We start from the raw sequence: 26364 nt of genomic DNA, 5'->3' as shown, positions 1-26364 counted from the left end.
ACCGCGGTCAGAACACAACCAGAGAAATCAAGGTGCCATCTCAAGCACTGCTCCTGCACAGTGACACACACGCGGGGAGAATGGAGAACACGATTAAAATCGCTAAATGACTCCAAGAAACAGCAGCTGGTAACGATTTGGGTATACCGACGAATGGTACCGAAATTCCCCCCGCCCCCTTTAAAATTACAAGCACCACTTACCCGGGGGGCTTTCCTCTTGTATTTGTTGTTATAGTCAAATTTTTCTTTCATTTCATCTAAGAGCTGGCCCAGTCTAGCTTTCTCCTCTTTCCCAGTATAATCCTGGCTGAGGAGGATATAGGATCTCCAGTTTGCAGAGTCAAAGCCCCAGTGGCAAGTCCTGTTTTCCAGCGATTTGTGAGAGTGGACCACAAATTTGTGAGGTGGGTACATGAGCCTGCAGTCCAAGCACTGGATGCAGGCTGCGCTGGGGTTACTGTAAAGCTCTGGCACCAGGAGTCCCTTACACTTCCCAAAGCACTCATGATACACCTTGAAGCTCTTCTCCGTGAGCTCCAGCTCAATTGTGCTAGAGAATTCCTTCTTGCAGTGGGGAGGATAGGTGCCACCATAAAGCAAGGCGTTACAAAGCCTCTCAGCATCAGTTTTCGTGATGAGCCCGCAGGAAGGAGCGGAGAAGGGCAGGATGCCCATGACTTTGAGGATTTCCAGCTGGTCAGCAGTGCATCTGGAGCAGTAAATATGTAGCTCATCACACACCGAATTAATCTGCTGCAGGGAGAAGTCCCTGAGCACCGAGTTCAGGATCTGGGGCAAGCAAAGCCGCTTCTCTCCGCCCACCACGAAGCAGGAGATGGTTTCCCCTTCCAGGATGGTCTCGCACCTCTCTGTGGATCTGTCCGAGGGCATGAAGAAGGGACCAGGCATGACCGGAGGAGGCTGGATCGGGGGCAGATGCAGTACAGGTTCCGCTGGGTCTTTGCCATTGTCTTTCTTGTACATCTCCTGTGCCCATCGTGCTGAGAAAGCAGCAGGGCCACCCAGGGAGCTCATAGAGCTCAGATGAAACTGTTCCAAGGTCTTCTGCAGTCCTGGATGAGGCTGGAAGCTGCTTCTACTTACAGTCTCCATTTTTTAGTTTCTATTCCCAAAACAAACAGCAAAAATCCCCAGTTATCTTCCACCCTGGTGCAAATCCACTTAAGGGATTTTTTTAAGGAAAAAATATGAACAAAATAAAACAACCCACCCTTGTGTTTTTCCTCCTTCTCACTCAGCAATCCACTAACGGAGAGGAAATAAATCCTTTTGTATGCGTGTCTCTGTCTTCTTTCTTTTCTCTTGGTTCGCGTTACAATTTCAAACCCTCCAAGTCTCCAAGCTGCCCCGATGGAGCACAGAATCACGGCAAGAAGAGGTCTTCATCCGAGCACTCACCCCCTCAGCCAACCCCCAGGCAAACCAATCCCTCCTCCCACACCTCCAACACACACTCACTCACACACACACACCACCCACAGAAACACAAAAAGTCTGTGCCACGCTCCGAGCACCCGGGGCTCAAATATGTTCTGGCGGCTGCTGCTTCTCTGCAGTGATCCCCCTTCTGTCCATATCCACCGAGGGAAGGCGCGGGGGAGGAAAGTAAAAAGCAGGAGGAGGCAGAACGCTCGGTCTGTGGAAGGAACAACGCAGGAGAAAAGGCCCAAATCTCCGGCACTGCCAAAGCGGCGCGGGGGCTCCGCACGGGCGAAGAGCGGCTCCGCTGCTCCTCGTGGTCCCTCGGCTCGGCCTGGGAGGGCTCCTCGGCTCTCGGTTCGCCTTCCTTCCCTTATTCCTGTCGGCGCTGTCGTTGTGCCGTGGGGAGCCGCGGTGAGAGCGCGCACATCCTCCCAGCTCCTCTTTCCAGCAGTGACTGAGAGTGCCTGAGAGCTGAGCTAATGCAGGCGGGCTCAGCCTCCCGCCCTCCGCCTCCCCCCCTCTGTTTGTTGGTGTCTGCCTCAGTCATTGAATCCCGGCCAAGAATGTGACCAACTCCCCGGGCCGGGCTCTTCCAGGAACAGCGCCCGCCTCCCCCCTCGCGCTGCGCCCAGACCGGCCGGGATGTGCCGGGATGAGCCGAGCCGAGCGCGGGCCAGCCGAGCCCGGCCGAGCCGAGCCGAGCCGAGCTGATCCGAGCCCGGCAGAGCCGAGCCGAAGCGAGCTGGGATGTGCCGAGTCCAGCCGAACCGAACCGAACCGAGCCGAGCCGAGCCGAACCGAACCGAGCCAAGCCAAGCCAAGCCAAGCCAAGCCAAGCCAAGCCAAGCCAAGCGCTGCCGAGCCAAACCGAGCCGTGCCGAGCCAAGCCGACTGTGCCGAGCTCAGCCGAATCGAGCCGAGCCAAGCCGAGCCGCTGCACGGGCGGGCGCGCGGCGCGGCCCCGGCGGCAGCGCCGACGAGGGAGGGAGGGAGCGGGGGGGAGGATAAACTGCTGGGTTCACGGACCGCCGCGCCGCCGAGGAGGGGCGGTAGGGCGAGGGCTTTTTCCCTCTCGCCGCTGGATTTCTGGCAGCGGCGAAATGGAACAGGCGCAGGGAGCGGCGCTGGTCGCGCTCGCACGGGCACGGAGCGTGTGTGAGCACTCACAGCGCCCTGCCCGGCGTCAACTGCGGGCACACGCCCCGCGCCGACAGCAATCACAGGCGTGAGAGCGCGACTGATGGGCGAAAGCCGCGCGGGACGAGAGCGCATCCTCGGGGCGCCACGGGACACCGGAGCCCCGAACCCGCGGAGCGGTCCGGGCACAAGCGGGCTTCCCTCTCCCGACACACGTGGGCTTCCCTCTCTGACATACATGTGCTTCCCTTTCCGACATACATGTGCTTCCCTGCTCCCAACATGTGTTCCCCGCTCCCGGCACGCGTCACACGCTCCTTCCACCCACAGGCGACGCTCAGCGCGTGGAAGGAGCGAGAGGCGCAACTGCAGCGCGGGTGGGCAGGGGCTGGGAGCTGCCCGAGTCCTCGCCGGAGCAGCAAGGCAGAGGCAGCACCAAGGCCACGCTGGTGGCACACGGGAGGGCCGGTTCCTCGCCTCCCACCCGCGGGGCCGTGGCTGCCCGGTGTGCCCGGGGCTGTCCGGTGTGTCCGAAGCGTCCGGAGCGTCCGGAGCGTCCGGGGGCACCTAGCGCCCACTGCGCGCCGGGGACGGGCGCCCTCTACCGACCGACGAGAGATCACCGCGACCGCCCCGCGCAACCGCGGCTGGGACACGGACACTACTGACCACTGCCCAGGGCACGGACACCACTGCCCAGGGCACGGACACCCACTGACCACTGCCCAGGGCATGGACACCACTGCCCAGGGCACGGACAGGCACTGCACATGGCACAGACACCACTGACCACTGCCCAGGGCACAGACAGCACTGCCCATGGCACGGACACCACTGGCCACTGACCAGGGCATGGACAGGCACTGCACATGGCACAGACACCTAGTGCCCACAGCATGGATATTCATTGCCCATGGCACGGACACCTATTGCCCATGGCACAGACACCCACTGACCACTGAGACCAAGGCACGGAGATCACTGACCATGGCACGAGCAGCCAGTTACCACTGCCCAGGGCACGGACAGGCACTGCACATGGCACAGACACCACTGACCACTGCCCAGGGCACAGATGGGCACTGAACACTGCTCAGGGCACAGACACCACTGCCCATGGCACGGACACACACTGGGCACAGACACCTTGTGCCCATAGCACGGATACTCACTGCCCATAGCACGGACACCCACTGCCCATGGCACAGACACCCACTGACCACTGACCATGGCACTGACACCCACTGCCATGGCATGGACACCCACTGACCACAGCACAAACACCCAGTGACCGAGCATGGGCACCCACCGACCATTGCATGGACACCCACTGCCCAGCAGCACTGCCAAGTCCATTATGGATTTATTATTCAGATCAGGAGTGAGACGCTCTTTCTATTAATATCAAATCTCAAAGCATAAAACCTGTATCGTCCCCCATTTTCCATGGACTGCACACCCAGAATTCTAATAAACATTTCAATCACCACTTAGCACCACCACGAGGAACAAGCTGAAAAGGTTTCCACTGTTATCTCAGAGCTCTGTCAACAGTGTGTGCCAAAAAGGGCTGAGGAGCACTTTCACACCAGTACAATTGTTAATAGTGTTTGTCATGCAACAGGGACTTTAGGCACTGCTCATCCATAGAGTGTGACTGAGTGACACAGACATTGAATTTTGGACAGTCTCCTCTGAAAGAGTTCACCACGGCAGTGGAACAGCAGAAAAAACACATCGGGACAAAAGAGGAGGAGCAAACAGACAAATGTCCAAATACTGCTTAAAAGAGCAATTGGAAAACAAACCCGCTGTGATTTACTCAGACTCATTGTAATAGGGCAAGGCACACACCCAGCTCTCTTGTTTTATTTGTACTTCTATATCCTGAAATCCCATTCAGAATAAAGGCAAAAGGTGTCAGAGTTGTGTAAGAGCTTTGACCTTGAACCTAAGTCAGCATTTCCCCAGAGGAACCCATTCCCACATACCCAACTTGGACATCAAGCTTTACAGTGTTAAATGGCTTCAGAGAAGGCAGGAACCAAACACATTGGTCCAAGACAGCAGCTCTGTCTTCATGTGCTCAGGGAAGACATTTTGGAGGATCTTCTCCAAACTGCTTTAATAGAAAGCCTTGGGTGGCAAGAAGAACCCCTGAAGTTTCTGTTTATACAATCCATCACACATGGATTTAGTGATCCACAAGTGGCATTTTTAGATATCACCACAATTCCAGGGTCTAAAGACTGGATTTAACGATCTAGGCCATACAGTCCGTGCTGATTCCTCATGCTAAAGAAGTCGCCACATTAAGAGATAGCAGGGCTAGGAATATTCTTCACTAGGTAACAGGAATATCTAAAAATTTTTGGTTCAGAATTATTTTAAAATAATATTCTTCAGAAACTATGCATGGTACCTTTTGATAATATGAGGGACATCCATCCACTCCACCATTTCCAAACCAAAGGGTGTGTTTTGGTAGTCTAAAAACCCCTCCCAGCATTCAGCCTCCTCTTAGAGAAGCTCTGACTGTGACTGTGACAAGGGAGAAGCACCAGACACACAGTGAATTCCCCCAGGGCTGTGGGAGTTGACCAGACTGTCATCAGAGACACTCGGATACAATGGGGACCAGCAGCAGGATCACTCCCTAGATGGATTTAGTGCAGTTTCAGGCTTTTTTTTTTTTAATCCACTAAAATATAAATGGCCAGATATACTCAAACATCACATATGGAGCTCCTGATTCTTTTAAAGAACCAAACTAATGCCTGCAGGAAGTTTGGATAGCAATGGAAAAGCTTCTCAGCTCTGGAAGCTGGGTTGGTTTTTTTTCACTCCCTCTCCTTTATCCCCTAGAAAGAAAGGACAGCAAGCAGTAGCTGCAGTTCATTTTAAGAGAGGTGCCATTTTCTCTTCCAAATGACTTTTGAATGCAAGTAAATCACTGGATCGTGCAACAGATTGTTTATGGGTGGAATTCGTAAATGGAATTCCTGAAGCAGAGGGGACTACCAAAAAGACAGGAAGGATGGTCTTGTGGTTAAGACAGAAAACTCAGGACATCTGGGGTCTATTCCCAGATCTCCCACAGACTTCCTGTTGCCTTGGGCAAGTTGTTCAGTCTCTCTGTGCCTCAGTTTCTGTTTCTACAATACCCAGACAGTGAGCAATTGGACTGGCAGCTTCTGAACCGAAATCCATGACGGGACAGAAAGCAAGCTTCAACTCCTGCACTAACAACACAGCAAAACTTCCATGTCTTTACATCCCACAGACTCTGCAGAACTAAACAGCAGCAGGGCAGGAGAAGGGGGAGCGATGGGAGATGTCATGTGGCATTAAGGTGGCAGTGGCTTCTCGAGTCTCTGTCTCTCAAGGACGGACTGTGAGCGCTGTGCATCTTAAAATCAGAATTATCTGTCCCCCAGTAACTGTTTGTCTTGCTCCAGTTCCAAAGCCCTGGAGCTGGAGAAAGGAGAGGGGAAAAATATCTCCAAGGAAGGGCCCTAACACCACAGTGTTTTTTCTCACTCTCTCACTCTTCTCCTCCCCCTCTCCATTGGCTTCAAGGCCAACAGCTCCTGGAACACAAACACTCTTGTAAACTTCTGAACCACACAGCCCTATGGTGGGTGGGTGTTTGCTCCCTGCCTGCCAGTTCCAATCCACCCACAGATTCCAAAGGCCCAGAACAAAAAGCAGACTCCATTTTCCATATTTAACAGGCGCTTCGCTTCCCTCCCCATCGCCCTCGCTCGCAGAGCTCGGTGCCTCTCCCCAGCACCAGGTCCCACCTTTTGCACGTCCCCCGGGCTGAGGGGATGGCTTGTGCCTGTGTTTGTACACACACAGCAAAAGTGTGCTCCGAGTGGGTTCCCCCCAGCCCCCTCTGGTTCTCACTGCCTGCCTGCTCGGGGAGAGCTGGGGATTATCAAGGGCTGTGCTGCATATTGCAGCTATTTGACAAAACGTTTGGGAAGGGCCTATTGTGAAGATGGTGAGGAAGGGAGGGGGGGAGCGTGGGTGCGAATGCGACACGTCAAAATTCCTGCTGCAGCTCACATTAGACAGCACAGCCCTTGGAGCAGCCAGTTTCCAGTTTCTCCATGCTTGTGCCGTACATATTCATTGCTAATTGTGACAGAAGTAAAGCAATTGCTGCATGACCAGGATATTTCCTTTCCTCTTTTCCTTTAGAGATTATCATTTATCAAGGTCGTCATTTTCACTGATCAGTTCAATTATAGTGAAACTGGGGAATGCCAAACTATTCAGAACCTGTGGAAGAAGGTTTCAAACTCTCTGTTGAAGAGCATTACATGAGAGTCAGGTGGTCTTTTTCATTCAAATATTTCAATTTGTCATCAACACACATATTCCACTTACAGAGAATTATTTCACAAATGGGAACTAAATTATCCTTTCAGTCAAAATTAATTTTGAAATGCTTATTTTTAAAGACACCGCTTCTTTTTGTACATATTTCTCTGAGATATGTACTGAAATAAGTGATGTTTTAAAAAATTGATGGAAAAACCAACTATTTACAGCACACCTTTCAGGGCAAAGAGCTCAGTGAGGTGGCTGGGACTTTTCAGCAATGGCAGCAAGGCTATGTTTTAGGGCTTTGGTCCAGCTGACTGATTCTATTTTACCACATTCACAGCAGCTTCTCCCAGAGAACCCCACGGATTCAAACCCATCATTATTTTCTTAACCCTTTTCCCAATCCTTGGCTCTGTCCAGCTCAGCTCCATAGCCTGTCTCCTGTATCTTTTATATCTTTCCAAAGTACAGAACCTCTTGGTTCTGTATATAGTAGCCATATATGGCCTAGTAGCCATATATCCAGGATGAAAACATGTAATGAACATATGACCTGCTTAAAACATGACTTGCGCTCACCTAAAATTCATATTCAATTTGCAGGAGATCAGGCATCCTAGGAAATACAGGAGGTGAGGGGTTGTTAAAAGCACATGAAAGGGTTCTCCATCTTTTGGAATTTTTTTGTCCAAAGTTGCCTGGTATGTTGCTCAGGGCTGCCCCTCCCTCCCTCACACACTCTGTACCTACATGCCCCAGTGGATGCTGCCAAACACCTCATCTTTAAAAAAAAATAATCCAAAACACATGCTTGCTACCACCAATAAAAAATTAATTCACTGGGAAAAATCAGAGTAGAGAAGGGAATAAAGCTGGAACTCTTGGGATTCCCAAAGGAGCTCACAGAATAGTCCTGTAGGGAATCAGGGCTGCACAGACTTTTTGCCATTTACATTATCACCAAGTCTTCCATTTCTCAGCATAGCCAGCAATGAGCAGCACCAAACAAGGTGGGTGACCTGCCCTCCCTGCCCTCCCACAGCTGCTCTGCCATGAGGAGAAGCTCTGGGAATGCTGACTGGATCTGCTGCAGCTGCTGGGATGAGTAAAAGAGCAGCAGAGTTGGGTTCCACAACCTGTGTGACCAACCTGTGACAGCACCAGTGACACTGCCTTGCTGCCACTTCACCCAAAGCCCATGGACAGCTTTAAGGCCAAACATCCCCTCCCTCCACAGCCTCTCACAGCCTCCAGGGAATTCACCTCTCTTTTCTGCAATCTCTTCTGTTTTTGAGATATTTTCTCATCATCATGGTATCTGTATTTTGCAAATAATATTGATAAGCTTAATGCACTTTTGCTAGAAAGACTCTGTCAGGCCTGATCTGCTCTCTGGGTTATCACCCATCTTCCAGCCCTGGTGTCTCTGCTCATGTCCTTTGTACATCCTTTACAACAGTTCAACATCCAAAATCAAGGCAGGGAATGAGCCCCATGGTCTGCTTGAAATTTATGACCTCCTCCCTCTTGTTGTAAAGTGATTCCCTGTCTGCTGGTCTGACAGGTGAACCTGCAATTTATTGTAGAGGCCTGTGCCTGCTATAAATAACACACAGAGCACCAGGCACTCTGTGGAGATCAGTGCTTGCATCATCACTTCACTCATTCAGAACGTGCTGTCCCAAAAATCCCAGATTTCTACTCCTTTCTCAAAAATTCTTATGCGCTGATCTCATATTTATTTCATTTATGGGCTTTCTGAATGAACCTGTGATTAAAGCACATGCACACCTCATTAGCATAATGAGATTTTTCCTACAAGCATGTAATGAAAATGAAACAAATTCATCCTGTCATTTTACAGATGTGGAACTGCAGAACAGAGAGGATATACAACTGGCTTAAGGCCACCCTGCAGATCTTTATCACAATCCAAACCTTTTACCAAGTTAAAATCAACTGCTTTTAACTTCATGACTGGTTTTATTCTTAACAAAACTCCACTGGTACTCTTAGAACTACTCCCAAATCAAAAGTATGCAAAACCAGAATCCAACACTAAAAGACAAAGGGGATTGAGGTTTGCATGATTTTTTTTTTTTTTTGTCCATAAGATCAGTTCCATACTCCAGTGCACAAGACAGGCTGTGTTTCAAATCAGACACTTCACTCTGACAGAAGCAGGTAGTGAAAGTCCCCCACTAGATTCGTATTTACTGAAGTGTCTGATTTAACATTGCCCTGTTCTCTTTTTCAGGAAAAAGGCACTAAACATTTTCGTTTCTAGACAGCATCAACTGTCAGACTGGTTTTTATGTAAAGCACTTTCAGTTCAAGTCTCTTCAATTTTTAATTAGGTGTGTCAGAAGAGAGGAGCACAAAAGCTGCTGACAGGAGATGTTGGGGCAGCAGGTTCCCAGTGTCCCAATCCCTGTGTCCCAGCAGGACATTTGCACAGCCAGAGCACAGAGGCACTGGGGATGTTCCAGCAGGAGCTGCTCAAATGAGCTTGCACCAGAGTTTCAGAGAGTTTCACTTCTGTTTCCAGCAGTCCTGCAAATTTCAGTGTTCCCTATGGCTACAGGAATGGTATTTATGTAGATTAAAACCACTTCACTTACGTGGCCCTCTGACAAAGAATGGTGCACAGAATAAATAATTAGGGTTTAAGATTATTTTAAGCAAGAGATGAGCTCATATCTAGTAAACTTCTCAACTATTCCTGGGTACAGCATTTGTATTAAAATAATGAACAGTGACTGTGAGAGGAAGGACTGCAGGAATGGCTGGCTGTGCTTAGATTCCCTTTTTCATCTCCACCCTTCAGAAATTTTTACTAGATTTCTTTCCTGCACGTGGCAGGCTGACAAGGGGACTCTCTCTCCTCTCTCCCTACCATCCATCATGTAATCCAAGGCCCATCTTGAAGCAATGATCCTGTCTGTCCCGTGCCTGCTGCAGCATTACCACGAGGACCAGGATCCATCAGGGAATGTGCCAGCTGGCACCTTTCCCTCCCCTCTGCTTTCTTTCCCTGCGCAGGAGAAACCATTCCTTGCCTTCTGGGGCCAGCACTGGACCCACACTGTTCCTCCTAATGAATGCAACCTGTTCTAACGAATGTGAAGCTTATTTGTGAGAGTGGAGCTGCACTCAATTGCCTGACATTTCACATTTCTCACCATAAATCTGGGTAACACTTTATTTTAATTACTGGGACATTTTCTAACTTTTATTGTTTCTGGCAAACACAGGCAAAATGAGCTCATTCATTATATAAGGTATGTGAGCTATTTCTTCAGGGGAAATTGTGTTCTATATTACCCTTGCTATGCAACAAGATGCCATTCACCTCTCCTGTACATGTCATTAAGCATCAAAGAGACTGAGAAGGATTAACTCATCTTTTCCTGAATGACAGAGACATTGAAAGTTGATATATCCATCCATCCATCCATCCATCCATCCATCCATCCATCCATCCATCCTTCTGCATTTCCAACACACCCAGTAATTGACAGCAACTTTGTCACATCTCCACTCCAAAGCTGAAGACACCACCTCAGGGTGGTACAGAGGGAATTCCAAACTGCAAATTTCAGACTCTGATGTGATTTTTCCAAGGTAATTTTGCTCTACAGTTGTTGCAAAGGCCAAGACAAGGAACAAACTGGTGAGGACTGCAGTGCTCAGGGAGATGCTGTGAGGATTGGGCATCACAGCCTGCACTCGGCGCCCTGGGGAGATACAAAGGATTTTACAAATGCCCTGAAGCCTCAATGCAAAAATCCCTTTTTATTTCCAATCCCCTCCAGCAAAGTTCTGTAACTTCACTAAGATGAACAGCACTGAAGACCAGAGAGCTCAGACTCCCCCAGCTCTCCAAGGTCACATCAGAAGACCTGCAGAAAAGAACACTCAGCATCTCTGGGCTTTATTTGTCCCACAGCAATCAGTGCCAAATTTCAAATGGAGTCCAAACAAAGATTAAGTTTAGACTCTCTATCTCCATAATGATAATTTGGGGCCAAGACTCAGTAGGTGCTGAGCACTCTGCAGGCAACAGAACGTCTCACTTGCAAACCCAGGCCATAATTTTTCAATTACTGAATTCAGACTGGACTGGAGAAATCGTAAATCAGGCCACTCCTTCTGACAATTGTTTGAGCTCTAGAACTGTACTCCTGCTCTTGGCCTGTAGCAATGCCTCTCCCCTTGTCTGTGCATTACATCCCTCCTCGGACTGTACCTTCCTTGTTCCTACTGAGCCTGAGATGATGGAATTGGCCATTTGCCCAGGTGAAGGGGGAAAAAAAAGGTAGAAGCTGTAATGGAAGGGCTTTCTGACTCTTCTGACTGCAGAGTGAAAATCCCAGGCAGATAGCACAGAGCCTGTTTAATGACTCACACTCCACTTTTTCACCAGGGAAAAATTTCAGGCCTGCACTCAGTTAAAAGATGGAAATTTTTATAAAACTTCCATTGTGGTATGTTACCATCTGTTCAGAAATTAACAAAAACAAAATCAAAGTAAGCAAATGGGTTGATTTTCTTTCTTTTTCTCGTACTAAGAGCTTTCTGTTCTGTAGATAAGAGCGAATCTCCAAGGGGAACTGTGAGCACATGGAGTTCAGTACAAGAAAATAGAGACTTCAGTGTAATTGTTTGCTGGCTTTGCGCAAATCGACGTCGTGCAAAGTAAACTGTTCTCTCAGTGATGGCCATTTCCTCCTGCAGTGATCAGGAGTGTTCCTGTCAGTCAGGCAGGCGGAGAATTTTTGTGTCTGTAAGCATTTGCATGTGCTCAGCCCCAAAAACTCCTCAGATCTGAACAGCATCCAAGGGCTTCTGATGAGACGACTTTCCTGACAAAGTGTTCCCTCTCCTGGGAACCAGGCCACTGAGGATTTGGATGAGATGTGTATAATAATACAAAATTTCGAGTTTTTGTTGGAGAAGAAAAAGAAAGAAATTGCAGGCAGCAAATGTTGCTTCATACTTTCTAATGCTTCATAAGAACACGTAACTTTTTCCGCCTGGTTTTGAGCAAGAATGTATATTTCTTTTCTTCTTTTCAGAGTTGAATTCTTGGAACTCATACCATTTTCATTTAGCTATTTTTACCCGCCCTGCTCCTTCCTGTATCCATGGAGTTTCATCAAAACATTGAATTCCAGCCTCTAATGACATAACCTTCCCCTTTCCTTCCTGTTCTCATGTCACCTCTCATTTTCTCACCAGCTCCAAAGCCTTCTCTGATTTTTAGACTTTTTCTACTTCAGACTTCTTATTTTCTTAACGTACTTTACATCAGCACAGTCCTCGACAGAGTGGAATATTAAGAAGTCACAAACTTCTGCATAAACAAGCAAACAAAGCAATCCACCAGCTGCCTCAGCTGAGGACAACACCTTCCCTTCTTCCTTATCTAAGGAAAAATCTGACTTCAAGCACACAGTTTTGTCTTACATCAATATCAAACTGGAATGATTTGACTCCAATCACTCTGTGAGTACCTTATCTGCTGGGCTGGGCATAAATCAGCTCCAGGACAGCTCAAGTGAAATGAAGAGAATGATTGCCACGTGAAGCTGAGACAAAGGGACTGTGACACACAGCCAACAACTTCACTGCCTGTATTATCCATTAAATGTGAGACACAAGTGCCATTCAATGGATGTCTCACGTTACTTAATGGATTAGCACTGCAAAATACATGTCATAGTCTGGCTCTTTCCACATGGATCCTACACTTGTGTATTCCTGCACGACAGAGAGCTCCAGTGCTGTGTGAGCTTGGAGGGTAAATGTAGGAACAGCAATCTGGCATGAACATTCCTTGTCTAAGGAAAAAAAATCGAACTGCGAATGGAATTCATTTGCTGATTTGCAGGAACAATGAAGTCAAGCAACAAAACTTAGCAAACCATATTAAAAAGCATCTTCACAAGTGTTTTTGCAGGCGACAGAGGTGTTTATGAACCAAAAAAAGAGGTGTAGAAGTTACAATTGCTCTAGGGCAAATTTTAACTGGTTTCCCCTCCTTATTAGATTTCTCATTCATAAAAAATTGCTGGCTGACTTAGCAGTCACTGCACCATGTGGGATTTTAGGTGTTCCTAACCATCTGCACGCATTTTTTCCATTTGTCTAACTAATTTCCCCTTTTCAGTTTATTTGTCTTAATTTTATCTCTCTGTCTATATAATTAGAGTTACCTGGAATACCAAGACAAGTCTTTATCCCAGCACAGGGATGGACAGTCTATTTGCTATCAGAAGCAAAGAACATAAGCTCTGAGCTATTCCAAACTCCACTGCCATTCTCTGCTGGCAATAAATAAAGCTCTTCATGCTATAAATCATGTTTGATCCTGACACTTTTTCCTGATCTGGAGCCTGGAAGTTCAGAGTCCTTCCAAAGGGTGTCACTGAAGTTCCCAGCCAGGTTTGCTCTCAGAACACGACATTCTTAAATCCAGAGGAACAGCCCCAAGTGAATCAGTTTGAGCTCTACACTGACAATCTGCCAGGAATTGAAAGTCTCTGTGTAAAACTGAATCCTGAAATGTGTCAGGTGCCCAGAATTTCCATCAAATTCAGTGGCTGAGCCACTGAGTGGGATTCAAGGATTAGAACATCAACTTGTGCAGAGTAACACCTATCCATAACTTCCCTATGGGAATGCCGTGCAGGAAGATTACAAGACTAAGTCAGCAATTTCTCAGTCCCACAGTCTTATCTCCTGGTGCCCAGCTAAAGTCTTTTATCAACAGAAAACAGCTGGAAGGCTTTATACAAAAAGTTCTGATCCTGCAAGATTCAGAATATTATTTGCACGATAAGCTGAGAAATTAGGTTTGAAGTCTTTCCTGTGTTTAAGCCTAAAAAGAAAAGCTTAGTAAGATTCAGAAATGCCAAGTTCAGCCTCCTTACACACAGAAATTTAAGTCTGTTTGGATCCATGCAGATTGTTTTGGGCTGGCCCACAGAAGCTCCATGGGGAGCACCTCCAGGTTAAAGAAGACATGCAAATGAGAGGTGAGTGACACAGATTTGTGCTGCCTTTCATTTTTGTTCAGACCTAGAAGAGCTCCATGACTAATGATATCAGCAATAATGCTTTCTTTTAGATGTTCAGTCTTACCCACACTGGAGTTGTGTGTGTTTAGAATTCACCTGCAGTTTATCCATATTTAATCTTTTTTATGCCCTCCTTCCCTACTTACTCTACACAGATCATTGACATTTTGATCAGCTGCAATTACAAAGACATATGGAATGATGGACTTGTGAAACTGCAGAACTGAACTCCTGCTGCTTCCCCAGGTTGGAAAGGCCATTTTCAGCAAGTCAAATCACCCTTCCTTCTTCCACAAAGTGGGAATGCATAATATGACTTCCTTTATTAGAGCTGTACATGGGCCATTCCAAGAGCTGTGTGTTACACGAGGGAACAGTGGAGTGGGTCATGTTTAGGACCAGGAATGAACAATTTTGTCATGACCTACTGTGTTACCTACCTAAAGCAAGTTTTCATGCCATGTTTTCATTCCTTCTCATCACAAGGAGCTACTGCCTTAAACTGCCTCTGTGGAGAGAGACTCTTCTGCCTCAGCAGGATAAACAATGGAGTCCTTAAAAGGGCTGGTTAGGAAAACTCAACAAGTTCACAGAGATGCTTTGTCATTTCTGTCCGTTGCCCAATGGTTTTCCTTATATAATTGATTAATAAAGTCCATGAAATTTCTCTGGAGACAGGCCAGGCCACAGATCATGTTCTCATTTTATTTTAGTTCTAGGAAAAGCAAGCAAGAAAAGATTGCTTCTGAAAAGCTTCAGCTACTATTGCTGCCACTTGGTTCCCACAGACATCTGTCAATAACTGGGTGGTGGGGAGGTCTGTTTCTGGTGTCCAGGAGGTTGTTCCTTGTGCCTAGGTCTGTTTTGGGTGCCCAGGTCTGTTCCTGGTGTCCAGAGATGGGCCATGAGCTGAGCTCCATGCACTGGTCTCAGCCACCTTAGGGAATGCCCATCCAGGTTTATTTTTAATGGATTTTGCTGCCACATACTTTAAGCAAATAGGAACGCGCACTGTTTGTGCAATTTCAAAATTTAACTTGGAAACATTTTGTGTGCACCTCAACCTCCATGTTTCCCTTCTTTTCCAGTGCTGTGCACTGGAAGTCTGGCTTCCATAGGCACCAGAAGTGCCCCTGAATCTATCTAAACAAAAACATGGGCAGTTAATCCAAACCAGAGCATTCCCATCTGCTGGATCTCCCCAGAGCTGACATTTGGTAATGACCATCACCTCCTAAGGGCAGGCTGCACCTCCAAGTGAAGACAGTGCCAAGCATATTGTGATTTTCATTTGCAAGATTTAACTTTGAAGGATCTGGTGACAATTCCAGAGTGCAACCTAACAGCCAGTTGGAATCACATTTAGCATGCCAGGAGGAGGGGGCAGGGAGGGAAATAAACCTAAATTAGCTGTGGTTTGTGAGCAAGGGAGGTCAGCTCTGAAAAAATAACATGATCCCAGTGGGACAAACAGTACAGCAGATAAATCAGGAACTGGGCCAGTCATGAAATAGAGGTCCTGCAAATATTTCATAGCCATGGAAGGGGGGCTAAGGAGCAAAACCATTGACTGGTTGGACATCACACACTCAAAGGGAACATACAGCCTCTGGAAAAGTGGCACTGCACAGGGGTGCTGGTCACTAACTCCAAGGGATTGCTGAATTGGACACAGAACAGTTATCACACAGAGTTATCCTCATGATTTGTGTTGTCAGTGCCTGAGCACTAATAACTCAGCATCTCAGCAAAGGCTGATGCTCTGTAGTCAGCCAAAGGTTACCTACTTTAACCTCCAAAGTTCAATTTTGTACTCACTAAACCCATGCTAATTGTCCTCACTGACATTTGAATTTTTAAGATGGTGTTTCACAGACACTGGATTTGGAAAGCAAGTTATGCTCTTTGAAAGGCACAAAGATTTGCCTCAGATGATTTAACTTAGTGCTCCCACGTATCACTCACTAGAAATGTGAAGTGCAGAAAGAAATCCAGCAGGTCAATATGATCAGTGAGATTCTGAAAACTTTCTTCAAAAGCAGAACCTTGAAAATATCATACACTCAAGCACATAAAGGAATCGTTTTTATATATTTTTCATCACACCAAAAAGATTCAAAGACTCTTTCCTTCTTTATTTTCTTCACAAAATATGAGTCAGAGAAGAGATAAAAACTAGCACATTTTTATAATGAAGAGCTGCTCTGACCTCTAAGTTTATATTAATTGCTGCAGGGAAAGAAGGAGGAAATTTAAAAAAAAACATAAGAAAGTAGTAACTGATCAGTATAAGTAAGAATCAGTTGAGCATTTTAAAAAAATCTAGCAGTGTTTAGGACACGGGCTTCAATATACAACCTGTTGTGAATGGGATCATACAGTCAACATAAACCACCTATTTTCCCCTATATTCCAGATCCTGAGCATAGCTTTGTGCTACCAGTCCAAAAAGTCTGAGCTCTTCTGGGGGAGTGTTTCATGCCACATGGCCCCAGTACATGTGCACAGCACCAAGTGAACTCCTCTAAATCAGGATGGCTGAGCACAAAATGCCCTGTGGGAATGGGCTGTGGCTCACAACTGCCAAAACCCTGCACAAGGTCGCTGGTGTGTCCATGCACCATGAAGTTCCAGAGCCCAGGAGTCTCTGCCTGAGCTGGGGGGTACCAGCCCTCCCATCTCTCTCTGTACCTCTTGCAGGAGTTTGCAGTTTGGAAGCCACTCTGCTTATTGGCCATTTCCTGTTGACATGAGCAGTCAGGAGAGGGGAAACATCTGGAGATGTTGCTGTAACTTAAAGGCTTTCCCTGCACAGCCTGGAAGAACAGAACTGCTTGCCATGTGCCTTAAATCAGCGGAAACCTCTGGTGCCAACCTGTTCAGCACGGTGGAGGATAAGCTCTGAGCAGCTACAGACATCCTACAACATTCGACAAAGGCACTAAAGTAGCACTGGAAACAGGAAAAGTACCAATTCACTGAAAGAACAGCGAAATGGGTTCCGAGAATGGAAGGAAAGTTGGACAATTTCCACTGACAGTGCTGAGGTTATTTAACACCTCAGTAAAGAAGTACCTGTAGAGTATCATGGGTAACCTCCACCCAAGGACTTCAACAAGTCCTCCACAGGGTTTCGGAGCACTTATAAAAGTTAAACTGACAAACTGCTGTACTGACAAACTGAGGGAAGAGACAGCAATTCTCACAAAAAACAGAGGAGGTCTGGAGCAAAGCACAGATTTCCTGTGCTTTTAACCAGTCATGAGGGCTCTGCCTCATCAAGCCCACGCAGGTGATGGAAACTCATCAGAACCAAGGATCATTATGCAAGAGAGAGGATACAAGGCTGCTCTGACACCTTCACCCAGCAACTCACTCAAGCCACAACTCAGAACAGGAAGTTTCAGTCAGACTTTCAATTCCCACACCAAGCTAAATCAATCTAAATCAAATACATTTAAAAGAAAAAGCCTTGAATGGAAAAAAACAGTCTCTTTATGCCACCCACTAGCAGAAAGATTATTGTTCTTGCCTCAAAACTATTTCTGATTTGAAACCTGCTTGAATTTAGAAATCCAGGGATTGGATTATTTTTTTCTCTGTTTAAATTTCTACACAGGAAAACTGAGTAATTTGTACAGTTAGCTATGCCAAAAAGCAAAAAACAAACAAAAAAACCCCACAAAAAGAAAAAAAAAAGAAAAAAAGAAAGAAAAGAGGCAGCAAGGAGGATGGCCACTGCTGGATTAGAATTAATTTATGCTGATAGAATGTAGAATGACACTGTCGAAAATCCCACAGGAAGAAGCATTTTTTGAAGTCTTTAATCAGGTCTTATTTTCCCTTTTTTTCTTTTTTTTTTTTGCTTTTTCATTCCTTTCTCAAAAGCTTATTCCTCTGATCCTTCCAGTAATTTTGGGACCAAGCCTTTGTTTCTTGACACCAAACACTGTCGGTGTTATTTTCAGCACTGGAATTGCTGCAATGGATCTCCTGCAGTGCCCACTATCCTTTCCCTGACATTGGCCATGAAAAGCTGCTTCACAACAAAATTTAAGATACTTCAAGAGGTACCAATTAAAAAAAAAAAAGAAGTCCATCCTTCAGCACCAAGAGTTAAAAGCGTTCTCTTGTTTCCTCTCTGCTGTATTTTGTTTTAAAGATCATTACTGCAACAAATCCGGGGGTTTTTGAGCCACACAAATATCCCATCATTCCCGAATCCTTCCACACTCTCAGCTGCACAGCCAGCAGTACACAGTTAAAAATATAGATATAAATATATGTATTTATGCTGCACGGTACATGCTACAAGCTCAAGTCTGTGCCTCCACACAGAAAGGAGCTGAAGCAGGGTCTGCTCTGCTCTCTCCTTTTCCCTGTGCAGTTGCTCCCAGTGAAGGATATCAGACATGACAGCCCTGGAGTCTGCAGTCCTTTGTCTCCACAAAAGGTCCAGTTCTGACAGCAGGAGGCTGGGACTTCACTTGGACACTGTTTCAGCAGTGTATTTCAATCAACAGTGCCTTGAGAAACTTCCAGGAACCACCAGCAAAAGTCAGGAATAAGCAATATTGAGGCTAACAAACCAGTCAAGGTTCTTTCTTTCTGAGAGCTCTTTCTAAGAACTACCAAGGAAACCAATTAAGATCAATTGCGTTTGTCATTTAGGCCAGAACACATCGGGAACCATGTCCCTGTTTATTTATGGGCTACTTGAAAATAACCCTATGGAAAACAACCAGGGAGTTGCTACTGGCATGGACTGGATTTGAAATGCAAAGTTTCTGGTTTCCTTAGCAGAGAGTCTGTGAGCACAGCAAGCTCACAGAGCTGGGGGAGGGAAAGGGTTAACCAGTGCACCACAAATGTCACCAAACTATGCTGGGCACTCTGCTCCCCAGAGGGATTTTATTAGCATTTTCCACTAGCAGCAATGCCACAAGTACCCAGGAGTCAGAAAAAGAAATGGAAGCAGTTGTGAAATTGTCCCATCTACTTTTACCGTCCGCATGGAAAAACACACAAAAAGACTAACGGGCATATGCTGGGAAAAAAAACCCAGATGATGACCTTAAACTTCTTTTTTCACAGTTTTTATGGAGACAGAGAACATCCTGAATGTCTAAGCCCTCCAGAAGCACTGTCCCTTTAAAGTCGGAATGTGACTATTTTTCACCCACAAGAAAAAGTGCAGTTTCCCAGGTTCTTACTGGAAACATTTCTTGGGAAAATATTCATTTCCAAAGCGTTGTTTTTACACTTTTGGTTCACTGGTTGTTTGACTCTTGTAATGCTTTAATAGTGTTTTTAGTCCATGAATGTTTGTAATAACTTAATCCATCCTATTTCCTACAGTATCTCCTTTTAAGGATAATTATATCAATATGCTTCTGACATCTTGTCATCCAAAAAACTTATTTTTTTCTAGGGTTGTTTTTTTTCTCAGTTGGGTGATTCAAAACAAGACTTAATGGTATGCTCCTGGCCCCCACAATTTCTGGAAAATCTGCTGCACAATAAAACTCAATAAATAACCCAAACAAACTATTAGAAACATGGATAATTGTAGCATTTTGTTAAGTTCTCACAGCTTTCTTTTCTGATAAGAGAGTTCAAGGCTAGCTACAAAGTGCTGCATTTTCCAACACAAAAATCTCATGAATTTATTTTGTGTTCACCTGCCCTAAGGAACTTTGCTTTGCTTTATTTGGGTTTGTTTTTTTTTTCTCAGAAAGAGCTGCAACAGGATGTGTTCTGTAACAGGCTAAAATATATTCTCATAATTAAATTCTCTTACATATAGCCTTTAATAAGGGCCCCAACCATATCTATTTACAACAGGAAATAGCCAAGACCCTAAGCAGGTTTAATAGGCTTACACAAGCCTTTTTCTAAAGCTACATGTGGCCTTCTGCAGAGGGCATTGCTCAACTCAATTCTTCTCAAACTTCGGTGCTATTTTGCCACAGTCAAGCCTCAAAAGTTTTCACAGATTATTGGAATTTAGGAATTACTGTGCTTTATGGTTCCACAGACTGATTTGGGCATTATGAGTTTATCACTTCAGGGTTTGGCTCTTCCTGTCCACACTCAAGTCTCCTCTGCTGCCTTTTCTGATGCTCCACTTAGAATATGAACTAGCAATGTACATTTCTGCGAATTATTAAATTTAATGACAGGGATATCTAATCTCATCAAACTAGATCAGGCCTTCCTTGTGTCAAGAACAGCTCTGCCCCTCATCCTGGTGCTGCTGAATTAGGAGTGGGGCAGGGCTGAAATGACTCAGAGCTGGATGAAAGGCTCAGGGCTACCGACAGGTCTCTCAAAGCAAAGATCAGACTCCATTGTACTTTTCTGCCTCCACATTAAATTAAAAGACAGCATTGCAGCCTAACTCAAAACATCTGGCTTGAAGGCAGTATGAGTTTTTACTGCTCCTGAGACTCCAGACACAGTCTCAGACAGTCAAGCTGAATTTTGGTAGCCTGGCAGCCACTGTTCCCTCCAAGGTCCTCTGCTTAAAGCTGAGTGAGGGAAGGGCTAATGCTGCTTTTTAGCTGTTCATAAAGGAAACCAGAAGATCCCTTGATAAGATGTTGTCTTCTTTCCTTCCTCTGACTGTATTCACTGTTCAAAGGGGCAATTTCAGTTTTGTGTTCCCTGTCCCATACAGCAATCAGAGGCTTCTAAAGGGGACCTCTGGCACTCCAGACCAGACTGTTACCTACTAAATCTCTTTCCTCTGGAACATTAGAGATACTTCTCTAACACATCCAATATGTATCTGATGAAAATTGTTACCAGAATGTTTCAATCTCACAAGTTACAGAAAGAAGCCAACTGACAGCACTTGACAACATGGAGCACAGTGCCAGAATGCAAACCAATAAAGTTCCTTCTTCTTGAATGTGACAAAATGCTTATTTTAAGCACACTGAGACAATAAAGTGCTGATTAACAGGCAGCATGTTCTTCAATGAAACGTATGAATGTGTAGTCTTGTGCTAAATACAGAAGATGCTGAAGGTATGTGATGATGAGTGTGAGAACAGCTCCCCGACAACATATTGAAATTTAGCTTTCAACCAACTCACTAACAGAGCATCTTCAGCTACAGGGAGGACTGACCCAGTGTCAGGGACAATTTTTGTGAACTCAGTAAGCATAAATGCATATATAAGGTTTATTTCTCAACGGCTCAGAGCTGTCTCAGACACGTGCACATCTGTAGCCATGTCTTTGCTGCCTTACCCTGGTACAAAGGGGTGTATTGACTCTCCAGGGATTGCCAGGGAGGGATTACTTCAGCCTGAGCTAGAAACTACAATGCTTTCTTCGTAGGTAGCCTAATCACACGTTAACACTGTGTTCTGCAGAAATTAATAGAGATAAGGCTGAAAATAATACTCACCCACGGAGTCTAAAAATAAGCACCGAAATTTCCCCTCCTCGTTTCTTTCTGCTTTGTGTTTCCCCTCAGGTGATGACACCATTCTCCTCTCCAGCTCTCCTGAAATGTATTGTGAGCATCATGGTTACAGACTGTTCTGGGGAACAGTTTTTTCATGTAGGGTCAGAGTTTTGGGATGTACTTTTGTGAGGCAAATCAAGGGTTATAGTTTTGGGATGTACTTTGTGAGGCAAATCAAAATCTTATTAGAGCAGAAGAACCAACAGAAGGCACTGGTTTAACACGGTCTCCAAGAATCAGATACCTAGAAACATATTTGAATATGTATAAATTAGGTGGGAAGCCTAGTCACAGGAGTGAGATGAACTAATTACAGTAAACGGGGTGTTTTCAGCTGCACTGCCATGAAGAAATATACTCCTTCAGAGTATTTTTGGTGTGACAGACTCTGTTTAGTTTTAGTCCTGCAGCTCAGCCCATTTCAGACTTCCAAAACCAAGCCAATTAAAACACCAAAAGCTTATTGAATATTGATTGCTTTAGACCATGCAATTTAATGCAGCCTTGATTCATGTAAATACAGGAATTTTGAGAGCACAACATCCTTAAAATCAGCAAAAGGGCAGTAATTTATAAGCACTGCAGGAAGTACTTGCAGTTCCCACCAGGCAGACAAGCTTCCCAACAAAAGGACAGATCAAGAGGAAATGGGGGAAATTTCCCAAAAATGGGGAGTAACAACCCCAATTTGGGGGCAGTTTGGTATGCACCTCTGTAGCATTGGCATGTCCTCACGCATATATATTATGAACTAATTAATTCTCAAAAAATATCTTATGAGGCAAGTAAAATAAGTTTCCATCTCCCAGATGAGAAAAGCGAGGTCATTGGTGAAGTAGTGTGACAAAAATGGGAGTTCTGGAATTACGCTCCTTTAGGGGTATTGAATTTAGAGAATTTGGTGAAGGGAAGGGAGAAGAATCAGTTTTCCCTGACACATTGTGTCTATCTGCATGCAATCCCTGCCATAAGGTGTCCCCAGCCTGGGCTAAGCCCAGGTGACTGGAGCAAGGAGCCCCAGGGACGATTCCCTGCACACCACAGCCACGGTGTCCTGCTGCCAGATGCATGCTCCATTACATTCTTCCAGTCCTGAAGGAAAAACACTTTGAATTCAGCAATATGTAATATTCCTGTTAATGTGAGGCAGGAGACTGGCAACACGCCACTCGCAGAGCCCAGCAATGGAAAAAGCAGAGAGCGAGCTCAGCCTCACAATGTGAAGCAGACAGACCTATTGTGAGCTGTCTCCATCCTTAGGGCTGGATGCTCCAGGCTGATTTATGAGCACAATATTTACAACTAACACACATGAAATGCATTATGAGGAGGAATAAATCTCCTAGCATGCACGGAGAGCAGCTAAGATAAAAGAATGCATATGGTAAACTAGGTGGCTGTTTGTCATTAAGTGTGGTACTGAAGCCAGAGCACGTCTCTGGGGCAGGGGAGGCTCAGGATTTGCACTGGGGTTTATCAATACTCTGGAAAACACAAGCCATTAGGCAGAGACTTTCAGAAAGATGTCCCAGCTTTTTATTTCTTTCTAGTGAACTCAAAGCTGATGAAAGACACTGTGTTGGAAGCCCTTTGGGAGTAAAACAGGGCTTGAAAGGAAGATCAGTCTTACGCCTATGCAAAGACCCAGTGACAGGTCACAGTTCAGTTCCCAGGTCTTGTGCCACCATGGGCAATATCCCTAACTTTTGTGCACCCATTTTCCATCTCATAAACAGGTAACAGTATGAAATTAGGTAAGAAAGGGCTACTATAGGGCAGAGGGCATATCATAATTATGTATTCTGACTTACTGCACCACACAACGGGCAGTAGAAATTCCCTGAATTAATTCCTAAATTAAATCATCACTGAACAGGTAAACATTTCAGAAAAACAACCATCCCTTACTAAATAATGGGACCAGCAAATGAGGATGTCGATTCTGGTTTCTCTGTAATTGCAAAACCCAAACCCCACTCCCCAAAACACTGATGACAATTCCCTGCTGATCCCTACTGTCCTTTGAACCCTGCAGCAAGCAGGCTCCTCTAAATCTCATTTGGCTGGAGAGGGAATAGGAGGCAGCTCTCACTTAAATGCATCTGTATTTGACATTTCTGCCTACAAAGCTGCACTGGTCATAGATTGCACCTCTTCCCGCCCAGCCAACCCAATTAGGCCCAAACTGATTCTTGGAAGGATCCAGATTCATCTCTTCCTTTGACACTAAGATTTAATGGTGCCAATTTTTTTGCAGCTCTTTGTGATGTTGCCTCTTGCCTGGTGGGATGTGGCTTTAAGTTAAACAACTCATTTTCTGCAGGGTACAGCAGAGTCACGGAGAGCTGTGAGGCTGCTGCTTTTCCTCAGAGTGTTCTGATAAAACATCTGATTCCAGTATGGGAGGACAGACTCATAAAAACAGGCTAATGATGGAACCAGACTGTGGTACAAACCAGAGCAAGCACTGCAGCTAACTGAACATGCTTCCTGTCCTCAGCCAGCACCACAACATCTTGGTTTAGCTACCACACATCTCTCTCAGAGCACTTCCCACTGATCAAAAGGGAGCAACCACATTTCTGTGAGAGCAGGAGAAGCTGGATTGAAGGAACAGCGAAGCAGATTTGGGGAGCAGGAGAGGTTCTGTTGGTGAAAATCCTCCAAAATCAATCCAATTCCAAACTCACTCATGAAAGCAACAATAGCATGAAGTTACCTTTTGATAACAGCAGTTCTGGGATGTGGCAGGAAGGCATCAGCTTTCTTGTGCTGAAGTTGACTGAATGGATTTGACTGACAGCTGCTGGGAGCTGCAAAGTGACAGCACAGGCAGGCACAGCCCTGCTCAGCACCTCCACCTGGGTGCTGCAGCTCTGTCACAACAAGGGACATTCCAGGCAGAGCCACCTCTCACATGGACAACGTCTCAATGGAGTTTAAGCTCAGTGGGTATTAAGACAATGTAAATAAACAAAACTCTCATACAATTAAATAAATGACATATGGAAAAAAAAGAAGCTAGTGCTCTCCTGTGTTTTACTGTCAGGATAAATTAATCCCATTTTGGATTTCTTTTATCAAAGCATTAATGAGAAAGGGAGAATGAATATAAAAATACACCCTTCTCAGTGAAAAGATTTGTACTTGCCTCCACAGCTTTGATCATTCCTTCAGATTTACCCTATTTTCTTTCTAAAACACTAGTTAGGGCTTAAAAAATTGCAAAACCAACTAAACCTACTACCCACATTTTTTTAAGCAATAAATACATAGTCATCTGTTGAATCACCTTATATTTTATATTGATTTTATACGCCATTGTAGTTATGGATAAAATCACACCACATTAACTGGTAGTGGTAATTTTGTCCCACTGTTTTGTGGGTTTTTGCCTATAAACAAGTGATTAACGATTTCTTTTTTTTTCTTGGTGGAGCTCTTTAATATGTTGATTTCAAATGAAGGAATGATACACAGCAAACAAGAGGAGTTCAGACTTTGCTGTAATTTGTGAGGTACACTTGGAATTAAATAAAACCCCCCACCAAAAAAACCCAACCCAAAAACCAAGAAAGCAAGCAAGAAATAAATATGAAGACCTCAAGCAGTATTTCATCCTAAACTCAGAGTCTAAATCCTTTAAAATATGGGGAGATGATACAACTCCCTCAGCAGAATTCTGAGCTGGGCCACAGAACCCACAGCTCCGTGCCATCAAACCTAATCTTTCTTTGAGATCTGACACATTCTCTCCAAATTTTCAGTCACATATTGCAAAATTCTGAGAGGATGAAAGGCAGATTCTCCTCCTCTCTTACACTAACCCTGGGGCCTAGAAACAGCAGGACTTGATTTAACCAAACACACACTGGGCCAGAAAAATGATGAGTGATACTGGGACTTGACTGACACCAAGGAGACTTCATCTGATTCATGGCTTTCCAACGTGATCATTGCATCACCTCAGAGCCCTGAGCAGATTGTGCCGAAATGAGGAGATAACCAGAATGCCAGAAGCATCTCCTCGCTGGCCAGAATGAAAGCAGAGTCAGCAGAGTCTCCTCCTCCCTGGGGAGCTGCACTCACCAGACAGGCAGCAACCTCCCAGCTCCAAACAGACATCTTCCAGGAGCCAAGGCCCTGGTGCCTCCCCCTGTAAGGCAACTCTCTGCAGAGCTACCAACACCAAAAAGGCCTCTGGACCTTCCTTCTTACTCAACTGAACTCCTCTCCACTGCATCTCTCGTCCAAAAAATTTACTGTATCACATAATGCCTGGACCAAGCTAAATCTGCTGGCTCCCAAACAGGATTCTTAAGCCTCTAGCAAATCAAGAGTAGGATATTTGTTTCTAAATCTCCAAAGGAGGATTAGGCAGGGTGACCATAATCCTAACCAGCCTCACACCTGCCACTCATTCCTAGTGAAGGAGAGATGCATTTTAGTAGCTGGAAATTACTAGCAGATGAACCTCTTTGTTCAAGGTAGGATATCATAGATTACAGTTCCTAGCTCCCTTGTTTCCTGACTGCATAAGAAAAAAAAGGGTTTTTTCAGTGAGACAAAGAGTGGATATGATTGTTTGTTTTGGTTCCGGTGACATCATTCTTTTTTGTCAGCACCATCTCTCAATAACTGACCCTCATCTGAGGAAGGACTAGAGCAGTCCATCATCTTCTGAAAGTCTCCCTTCATCTCCCTCTATTTCAGTAGCCCAAACAAAATATAAGGTCAGTGAGAGACTTTTTCATTTGTTGTCCAACCTCTGATAAAAACCCTACATTTTCCATGGTGTTTACATATAAGCCCCATTGCAATGACATCAGAGCTTCCCAGTACCACTTTAGCACCAATTAAAGTGGCAATGCTCAGAGAACCATTTCTC

At 45.4% G+C, this 26364-nt stretch overlaps 1 protein-coding gene across 3 annotated transcripts in view; it reads right to left on the bottom strand.

The window, feature by feature from the left end:
- The window catches only part of SKI (SKI proto-oncogene), a 100167-nt gene extending 97823 nt beyond the window's left edge, over positions 1-2344 (bottom strand). The window contains exons 1-2 of one of the 3 annotated variants that reach the window (XM_085080143.1): positions 1234-2344; positions 204-1125 (exon numbers count right to left, since the gene is read on the bottom strand). In XM_085080143.1, the coding sequence (XP_084936269.1) occupies positions 204-1115 (912 nt within the window). In that variant the 5' untranslated portion in view covers positions 1116-1125; positions 1234-2344. Of the gene's footprint in view, positions 1-203 lie in introns of all 3 variants that reach the window. The other 2 variants (XM_085080142.1, XM_085080144.1) reach the window with 2 other exon arrangements.
- Positions 2345-26364: the final 24020 nt, after the last annotated feature.

The sequence above is a fragment of the Lichenostomus cassidix genome, chromosome 21, assembly GCF_008360975.1.
Source record: "Lichenostomus cassidix isolate B80296 chromosome 21, HeHo_3.0, whole genome shotgun sequence".
Classification (NCBI taxonomy): Eukaryota; Metazoa; Chordata; class Aves; order Passeriformes; family Meliphagidae; genus Lichenostomus; species Lichenostomus cassidix.
This window is presented reverse-complemented; position numbering and strand designations above follow the sequence as displayed.